The 10,398-nt window shown below is 43.4% G+C and overlaps 2 protein-coding genes across 2 annotated transcripts in view; one reads left to right on the top strand and one right to left on the bottom strand.

Annotated features, from left to right (window-relative positions):
- LOC147124416 (zinc finger protein 475-like) overlaps positions 1-10,398 on the top strand; it is a 122,686-nt gene that overhangs the window by 5,772 nt on the left and 106,516 nt on the right. The gene's annotated exons all lie outside the window — the stretch shown is intronic.
- Positions 1-10,398, bottom strand: part of lox (lysyl oxidase) — a 51,071-nt gene that overhangs the window by 6,303 nt on the left and 34,370 nt on the right. The window contains exons 5-6 of the mRNA XM_085986859.1: positions 8,002-8,097; positions 7,805-7,920 (exon numbers count right to left, since the gene is read on the bottom strand). Of these exons, the coding sequence (XP_085842985.1) occupies positions 7,805-7,920; positions 8,002-8,097 (212 nt within the window). The remainder of the gene's footprint in view (positions 1-7,804; positions 7,921-8,001; positions 8,098-10,398) is intronic.

Below are 10,398 nucleotides of genomic sequence, written 5' to 3'. Positions count from 1 at the left end.
CCTGGCGCCTCATGTGGCAGCCAGGGTGTACAGCATCAAGTGAAGTAAATCTGGCCATGGTGAGGCCATCCCTGGCTTCCCGGGCAGCAATGTGGTCGGGTGCTGATGCCCTGTGTCCTGTGCAGTATCAGTTGATTGCGGAGAAGGTTGGTGCTGCTGGTGTTGGGGCTGATCGTGCTGGGATTCCGAGGACCAAGGTGAGAGAGTATAAAGGGCACTCATGCTGATGGAATAGATGGCAGGTGAAGTAGAGATGACAGAGGTGATCTGTCAATGGTGAGGGAGGTAATGAGGTCAGACTGAATGGAGACTTGTGTAAAGACTTGCAGTATGGTGAATCTCATGGAAATGCAGTGAGGAAGAGCTTGTAGCGGAGGGAAAATATCTCTAAGGTGGGAGCTTTTACTTTACATTTGAAGCTGTCAACTCAACAGCTGATTCAAGGGCCACTGAACTCCCACCTCCGCTTAACAGACATGATCCCTGAGCAGCGAGGACCCTGTGGGCGAGCTCGTAAAATCAAAAGGTGAGCTCAAATGCGTTCTTAATCGTCTTTTAAACAAGGTCATAATGACCTGAATTGGGTCCCCCGCCGCTGCGTGTTGGGTCTGCTCAGCACTGACAGACCCGACATTGGGGAAAGGCATGTGGCAGCGGGGTCCTGACCCGCTGCGGGGGGAAAAAACTTTCCCACCTGACCCATCACCGATCACGCCTGCTGACAACCCGGAAATTCCAGCCCGTTATTTCCAGCAAAGATCTATGAAAGGTGTGAACCGGATATTGGGAAAATGACTTCATTCAATGAATCATAAATCCTTGAAATAATCTGCCAAGCAGGGAAGTAGAGAGAAAAACATTGGGCGGGAATTTGCGGTCGGAGGTGTACCTCTGGAGTACGCCTCCGACTCGGAAAGAAAATACGAACCTACCTACTGGCTCCCAGGCTTCGGAGACTCTGGGTCTCAGGCCTGCGTAAAGGCCCATGGATCCCAGGGACGCAGGTGGTTCAGAAGCGTCCCTGGGATCACATGGGCCAGGTCCTCCGATCAAAGGAGGATTCCAATGCTGTCATTTCCGAATGGAATCCCCTCATGACAAGCAATGGAATCCCCAAATAATTAAAGAATTTACACAATTCTAACAAAAATAAATGTTCCCATTTTCACATTTAATTAAAAGTCCCTTTAATGAAGCATTTACAATAAAAATTAAATTTTTTGGAAAATAATTTTAAATATTTTAATCCGGGACAAAAATTACATAAACTAATTTTAAATGTTTGTGGATGATTTTTTATTTTTTATTTAACATTTATATTAACCTTTACACTGGTGAAAGCAGGCCCTACATCTGCTTTTACTAGGCGTAAGGATTTTGTGGGCATTTGCTGGGCAGTAGTTGGGCAAATAGCCCAACTCTGCGCCAGTGAAAGTGAGTTTACTTTCGCTTCGGAGGATCTGTCAAGGCAAACCTGGACAGATCGCAAGATCCGGGTTTTTGCGCATGTGCAGTGCATGCGGAAACCCGGAACTTGCGCGGCTTTTTACAAGGCTTACGACGACATACGCTGTGCCATCATTAGCCCTGCAAAATCCGGGCCATTAATATTTTTAAATGTATTTGGGTGTTAAGATGGAAAATTTAGAGTATTAAAGCGATTAACTTCAATGGTTTGAATGCCCTTTTGTCAATCTCGACATTTTTTATGTTCTTGCAATCTAAAGGTCTCAAAGAATAGATGCCAGTGACAGGCAAGTAACTAGACTATAGGCACAGCATTAACAGTAACAAGGAAAGTAAACTGCTCAGACCATCCCATTATCGCAGCTGGACAAGGAAGCATGACAGCAAGAAGCTCCAATAAGGTATTTTTAAAAAAAGGAAATGAAGTTTAATGCAACATACACAGTATCGCTAAGTGGAGCATCCTGCAGTGTTTCATATGAAAACTTTCCAAAAGAAGATACCTTATTCCGTTTCTAATCTGTTATTCAACATTTAAGATATAGGCCCAGTAATTCGGGTCCCAACGTGTGAGTAAGCACCGTGTACTCACGCGTGGGCCTGATGGAAGTGCCGGTTTTCAGCATGCACAGCGCATGCGCGGAAAACCGGCATTTCCTTTCCTCTGAACCAAGGGGTTCAGAGGTGGAATGCGTGCGCGCAGGAGTCTGCGCATGCGCGCTGAAATTCTTTTTTTTACAGGTTTGCCCGTGCGATAAGGCCTCCAGTTTTTACGCGAGAAAAAAGCAGACGTAAGTACTTAGTTTTAAAAGGTAAGTGGTCTATTAATTAAAGTTAGAATTTTTTTCCACAGGTTTATTATTTTTAAAGGCTTTACAGTAAGGTAAGTGTATTTTTAGACCCGATTTTTTCAAAAATTTGATTAATTGTTTAAATTAGTTTTTTAGTTATTAATAGTTCATTTAATTAGTGGGATTTTTTTTTAACTTTTATTTGAAGTTTAAGTACTGTTTTGGGCACCCGGAGTTTTCATGAGTTTGACAGTTCTTACTATCAAACTCATGAATGAACTTTTGCAACCTCCGATTGGTTGCCCAGTGCTCACGTGATCCCAGCCGGCTCATCGAACTAACTACGCCGCTGGATCACGCAAGCACAGCGCGCCCGGAGCTGAACCGGGCCACTGACAGGAAATCCACGCAGGGCCAGGCTTCAACTGTCGGCACGCTATGTAAGTGTAGGTCGGGGGCTTGCACCCGCGGGAAGCCCCCGACACCAATTTCTGGGCCATAGTACTACAAAGAATCAGTTCTACATACCAGTATATTTATAATAAGCCCCAGAAAGCATTCTATCAAAAAATTGAAATTACCAAGATACCAATTTAATTATTTTCGGATTTTTAACTATGGAGCAATTTGACAAGGACACTGCCGATTCAATTGAGGACTTTGCAGTAAAGAATTCCATGTTTTAATTATTTACAATTAAAAGTAATAGGTGATCATGACCAAGATTGAAACTTTATCAGAAACAAAACTACCAGAATACAACACGACACTCCAGTGGTGGTCTACCTCTACAAAAATACATGATTACACAAAACATTCATTAAAACTAACACTGACAACATGGATTAGGCTAGAACTTTCAAAGTGATGAATAATTTGAGAGTTGACAGCAGCTTCCATAACTTTAGAAAGTATACATGTAAGGGCAAAAAGCATCCTCTTACTTAGGGATAGGATGAACATGGCAAAAGTTCAAAACAGAAGAATACGTCAACTGGGAGCAGGAGAGATTATAGAGGTAAATTGAGAATTACACATATTGAGGACAATAAAAGGGATATCATTAGGACCAGAGAGTGGAGGATGCAACAGACCAATTAAAACTTGATATTGGTCAGTAATTGGCAAAAATACTCTGCATTTTGTTCTAAGTCATTAAAATTAGAGCTGAGATAGAAAAGTAAGTCAAAATGACAACTCACTCTTTAGGAGAGCTAGCATCAGAAGGAAGAAGGGTGGAAAGGTTGAATTGCATGCAATTTATGAGACCTTTATCAAAGGGTCAGAAGACTGCTGGAGGGAAAGAAAACAACAACTGATGCTTTTCAATAAAGCTATGTTTAATCATTCACAGCAACAGACTTGGAGGTTCCTAGCAGAGGTAAAGTTGGCTCAGCATGCTTCATGCTGATCTAGATGTCAGTTCTGATGGGTAAAGTTTACAAGAGACAGCAGAACTATGAACATATCTGAATAAAAATGCAGTGGCAGACCTGATGGAAGTGGAAGAGTGAGGCATGCCATGCCAGCTAGAATAACATCAGTTACTTTACAAGGCAAGAGTAAACGTAGCAGTTGGACCAGGGAAGAGCAAAGAATTCTCAGAAGACCATCCCTGTTGCCTAATTTACAGCGCCAAACAAGATGTATCTTATTTACGGTGTAATTTGTTGCAGGGTATTCTACAAGAGATAGATATGAAATGGTAGATAAAGCCCAGAAGTAAGAAAACAACAGTGTAAGATCTCTGTATGTAAAGTCATTTGATATTGTTAATTATCGTAACTCTAGAGCTCTGTTTATTAGGACCATGAAATTCTAATGATTGCTGCAGTGTATTTTTTTGCTCGGATAAGGTAGTGCTATAGTTAGAACAATAAATTTATACACCAAGCTGTCCTGTTCCCCCCTTCTGCCATATAACCTATTACCTTGCAGCATAATCTTTATCATTGACAACGTGCATAGTTTTGTCCCTGACATTCATTCAGTAAAGTTCATTACTACAAGAATGCTTCTAAAAATAAAAGAATCCGTCAGTAAGTTCATCATAGGCCTGGAAATTCGAATAGGCCGGAAAACGGCCGGTGACACTGCGGGCCAAAGCTAATGGCCACCTGCAGAAAGTGCAGGTAGCACCAGTATAATAGAATGGTTACAGCACAGGACCAATGTTTTATAAAGGTTCATCATAACTTCCTTGCTTGTGTACTCTGCCTCTATTTATGAAGCCCAGGATCCCGTATGCTTTTTTTAACTGCTTTCTCAACCTGCCCTGCCACCTTCAACGATTTGTGCACATATACCCCCAGGTCTCTCTGTTCATGCACCCCCTTTAGGATTGTACCCTTTAGCCTCTCCTTGTTCTTCCTGCCAAAATGTATCATTTTGCACTTTGCTGCATTAAATTTCATCTGCCACGTGTCTGCCCATTTCACCAGCCTGTCTATGTCCTCTGGAAGTCTATCAATATCCTCACTGTTCACGAAACTTCCAAGTTTTGTGTCATCTGCAAATTTTGAAATTGGCCTGTACACCCAAGTCCAAATCATTAATATATATCAAGAAAAGCAGTGATTCTAGTACCGACCCCTGGGGAACACTGTGTACATTCCTCCAGTCCAAAAAACAACTTCACCACTACTGAGTTCACCACTACAATGCTGAGTTTTTCCAGCATTTTCTGTTGTTCACCACTACTGTCTGTTTCCTGTCACTTAGCCAATTTCCTATCCACACTGCCACTGTCCCTTTTATTCCATGGGCTTCAACTTTGTTGGTAATCCTATTATGTGGCACTTTATCAAACGCCTTTTGGAAGTCCATGTACACCACATCAACCGCATTGCCCTCATCAAAAAACTCAATCAAGTTAGTATTTTGATGCTCCCTGCTGATTTATATGAACGGAGTGGAGAATGTCTTGTGCAACGCGCTCTTTCCAGCGCTAACCTCAGCAGGAGACCGAAGGTCACATCTGAAAGATCGGTGCGGCGTTCTCGGGCAATATGTTTCAGATCATTTGGCGCTGGTTCCTAGGTTTTGCTATCAAGTCCACTGATGGGTTGGACCATTGTGCATTGTGGCACATTACAAGGCATTTGTTTGTCCATGGCTTCCCTCTTTTGCGGGCATTTGTCTGGGTCTTTTGTGGGGTCCACAAATGGGTGCCAGACTGCCTGGCTGCCACAGGTCCACAGATCTTTCACCCAGATGTTTGCTGTGTGGAGGTTTGCGCTCTACCATCATGCTGGAAGTGGATGGGGATGCACCGTCTTGCAGCTAGCAGTTGCAGTGCACTAGCCTGTATAGCGCATAGGATTTTCACTCCCTGGTAAGTAGCTCTTAAAGAACAGGCTCAGATCTGGAGGGACTGTAACTGGAAACACCACATAAAGACTATGGCCTAGCTGTCTTTAAACTGTTGCATGAGACATCAATGGAAATAAATGTTTTTTAAAAGGGGAACATGAATTACTGGTGTAAATCATGCAGAAGAGAGTTCAATTAAATTTTAAACAACAACAGACTTTTGAAGAACTCTTGGTGAGAATATGGTTAAAGACAGACATCCAAACTTTGCGTATCAATTTATCAGTTCCTAAACTAGAAAACCCAATGTATAAAATTTAAGGAAATGCAGCTTTAATTTTTTTCCTGAGATTATTACAACTGTACCACAGAATCACAGAAACCCCACAGTGCAGATAGAGGCCATTTCGGACCATCGAGCCTGCACCGACACATATCCCACCCGATACCCGTAACCCCTACACCAACACATATCCCACCCTATCCCCGTAACCCCACGTATTTAATCCCCCTAACACTAAGGGTCAATTTATCATAGCCAATCAACCTAACCCGCACATCTTTGGACTGTGGGAGGAAACCGGAGCACCCGGAGGAAACCCACGCAAACACTGGGAGAATGTGCAAACTCCACACAGACAGTCGCCCGAGGCCGGATTCGAACCCGGGTCCCTGGCGCTGTGAGGCAACAGTGCTAACCACTATGCCACCGTGCTGCCCGTACAATACAGTATAGTTTATTTTAAAAGTATTTCCCTCTTGTAATGTTTGACTGACCAGGGGGGAGATTCGATGCACCTCAGTGGAAGCAGTTTTCACTCCAATGACATAGTCTGAGCTCCATAGTTACCAGTTATCTCAGCAGCTGTTTACTGTATGGGTTATAGCTCACCGCCACTTTCGCCCGCCTCTCCGTGTTAATGGCTGCATGCACGAGCATGCTTTGGAGAGGGCGGTAAGAGGAGCAGCGAGCTCCAAAATGGATGAGTGGGTGTCAATTCGGCATTGCATGCTGATTAATGTCACACTCCTGGTAATTAAAATACTTGCTGCGAGCACAGACAACGGCAGTGCTGCCAACCTGCCGAAAATGGTGGAACCCACCGGAAGTTGGGCAAACATTTTTTTTCAGCAAATCGGGCCTTAACGGCCATCGCTAAACCCTCCAATTTCTAGGCCATAGTGTTTTAAAGATTTTTAAAAAAAATCAAATTAATTTATTTTAGAACATAAGAACACAAAGCTGAGAGAAATATTTGTTAAAATAACTAGGACATCTGAGTGGTAGCAGTAGTTAGTTCCATGAATCCAGGATTTTAATCCAATTTCTCTGCTAATTGGATCACCAAGATTCAAAAATGTCAGATTAATGTCACTATAGGGAACAGGATGGATGATGACAGCCTTCTCGCGGCCCACCCGTTACATGATCTTAGATCACAACTAATGTCATCTCAAAGCACACCGAACTTGTCGTTGAATCGACCTCCCGGTAACGGTAGCAAACCAAGCAAATCGAACGGTCCTCTCCAGGACCAAAAAAAAGAAAACTACTATAGGGAACAGAATATCAGTGTTTTTAATTGTTCCCAATCCTGTGGATTTGATTGGTATGCTTTCCCACGCATAAACTATAGTACTAAAGCATTAGTTCTGTTCACAGCTGCAATGTTACTATAATGCCAGAGAATGATGTGACACAGTAATCATCAGTTCGTCAAGCCAGTGACATATTTTACATCTTTTTTTAGGCTGTATTAAGGGAATGTGTGGTCTGTTGCTAGTAAATTGTGTATATTGTAATGTCTCATCTATTAAGACTAACCCAAAGAAATATATGTAACTGATCCAATGTTAAATACATATGGTTCTAATTTTGTGTTCTCATTAAATACTTTGGTGATTTACAATAGTGAAACTTACAATGACAACTTCAGAAACATTTTTGAAGTACTGCAATCTGTTTAACTAGTTTCATCATCTTTCACTTTACCTTTTTGTAAGGAAGTTGATTTAAAAACCATATTGCTTTGATATAAACCCTTGCTTTTCTGTCCACAATAATTCACAAAGAACAGGGATCACTAGTCTAAATGAAACAGGTCAAGCATTAGTGCATCCCTTATTCAACAGCATATTTTATACCATCTTAGGCATTTTATGTAGGCAAAGAGATTTGCTTTGTCTTCAAATTGAAAATTACCTAGGATTTACTTAATTTCATAAGCACTTACTGTGAGATTCTACAGCCCGAGGTATATGCATGTTGGCCTGTATAGCGAAGGTCACAACGAACAACATTATTAGCATAGTCTGATTCTGGTACCAAATAGCTGGGATTTACTGCAACCTGTGGAATGAGAAAAAAGATGTCAGTAACAATTCCCATAACATGATTTTTCTTCAGTAATAACTATTTAATATCACTTACCTTTAGTATGTAGTTTCCTGCCTTAACATCAGTAATATCGATCCATTGGCAGTCAATGTCAGCATTGTAGGTATCATAACACCCTGGACTCAATCCCTGCAAGCAATAGGGTCAACAGTGTTACAAAAATGATAACAAATAAGAAATATGCCTTGTATTTGTTTCACTGAACTTGCCTTTTGTAAATTAATTGCATTTTTAAGAAAAGGCTGAAAGTATTTTGCAAAGTCTTAGGGCTAGATTTTGCCAATGGGGAGCTTTTGGAGGCGGGACTCCCACTTGTCGGGTTTCAGTCCCACCTCCATCAACTTCTGGCCAACCCATGCTATTTTCCCTTGATTGACCTTGTTAAGCCCGCCCAGCGGGTGTAGCAGGCCAATTAAGGGGAAGCCGGTTACAGAGAACGTCAACGTATAACGTTTCATCTGTCAAATTTTGACAGATGAATTGTCATCGTTTGACAGCTCTGTGAAGCTGTCAAACAGTGACATTCTCTATAGTTTGATGAGTTCTTGAATTCAAGACCTCATCAAGCCTCTTTCTTTTGCAGAAATTAGATGTATGTTGCATTGGAGAATGCAACGGCCATCTGTCATCTCTGCCGCGGAGATGCGAGACTCTCCGCATACCCAACTCTTGAAGCCTGCAGGAAGAAACAAAGGTAAGTAAACTATTTCTAACACTTTCCACTTACCTCACATACTCACCTCTCCACACTTGCACCCATCACTTAGCTTCACAGCGCACTTTTGCCACCCGCAGACCCACTACTTGGCTCGGTGACCTTGGCGGGGTTTGGAGCCATCAGGAAGCCTGCACTTGTGTGGGTAAGATGGGGATAATCCTATTTTCTGCTTGTTAACTACTTGTTAATGGGCAGATAAGTGGCATTAATCCCCTTCCCGCCTCCAAGGAGACGGAACCTGGTGTGGGTCGGCTACCCGCCTCCTGGCAAGATGGCATGGGAGCGGGTTGGGCACCCGCCCCCAGATTCAGCCATTTTCCCAGCAGTTCCACCTCCATACCCGCCTCCCCAGGGATGGCAAGATCGCGCCCTAAGACCGTGAAATTCCCGTACTTAGTGCCTACAGTTGAGGCCGGATTCCAAAATAAATGGCGACTGGCCCATGCGGCGCTGGTCGCCATCTTGGGAAGGGCAATAGCTCAGCCATTGCCTGCGCGCAGCAGGAAAATTCAAATTAGGCAGATCGTGACGTTTGACGCAAAACCTGCCATTTTGGATGTTGTTGCTCCACTGTATGCCCTCTCCTAAGCATGCCCGGCTGAACGTGCATTCAGCTGCACGACGGACACACCCCCCCACCCCCCAGCAGCATGACAGGGAGATGGGGCAAAGACAGCAAAGACAAGCTGCTCACAGAGGGAAGAGGATGTGTAGGAGGGCTCTCAGCAGGGGGACTTTCCACCTAGGGTCTTCAGTGAGCACTTCTACCTACACTTAAACTAAGCACAGTGTCATTCAGAGGCTCTGCTTGACCAAAGAGGTGGTCACAGAACTCTGCCACATCTTGCAACCAGACCTGCAGCCTCAGAGCAGGGCAATAACGATGGTGCCAGTGGTCATCAAGGTGACCGTGGCCCTGGAACCTTCCAGGCTGATGCAGGCGGCATAGCTAACATCTCGCAGTTCACCATCCATCGCTGCCTCCGAGAGGTCACAGAGGCTCTGTACTCCAGGAGAGGGGACTTCATTGTCTTCTCTCTCAACAGAGAGTGACTGCTCTTGACATCAAGGCAACATTTGACTGAGTGTGGCATCAAGGAGCCCTAGTAAAACTGAAGTCAATGGGAATCGATGAGGGAAAACTCTCCACTGGCTGGAGTCATACCTAGCACAAAGGAAGATGGTTGTAGTGGTTGAAGGTCAATCATCACTGTTGTATCCGTGTGTTAATAGAGACACTGAAGGCAGGAGTTGGTTTCACAGGTGTTTACTGAACAAAGTCTGGAGGTGAACTAACTGATACAACACAATATACAGGCTTATATAGGCCGAGTGGCCATTACCGGCATTACAGTACACAGGGGGCTCTTAAAGGCACATACACTACAATTCCTCCCCTTTTAGCCAACCAGTACATAATATTTTAAGTAATCATTAATTACATGTTACAAGAACAATAATCTACACATTGCTGCAGTTAATCAATTATAAGTCAGTCTCTCTGGAGGCTTCTTGACTCGGTCCGGATAACGCCTCGGTGGTGTAGTAGTTTCTGGTGGTGTAGTAGGTTCTTTTGGCAAGGCTGATTCAGCTTGAATGCCAGTGTCGGGTTCATCTGGTTCCAGTATCACCGGATCGGAGGTAGATACTATGGGTATCTCTACTTCATCATTAGGCGTATAGAGTTGTGGTGTAGGTTGTCCCTTTTCGGA

This window comes from Somniosus microcephalus, chromosome 1 (genome assembly GCF_052327205.1).
Source record: "Somniosus microcephalus isolate GS21.2 chromosome 1, FLI_Smic_1.0, whole genome shotgun sequence".
Taxonomy (NCBI): Eukaryota; Metazoa; Chordata; class Chondrichthyes; order Squaliformes; family Somniosidae; genus Somniosus; species Somniosus microcephalus.
The sequence above is the reverse complement of the archived record's forward strand: the minus strand, read 5'-3'. Positions and strand labels throughout refer to the sequence as shown.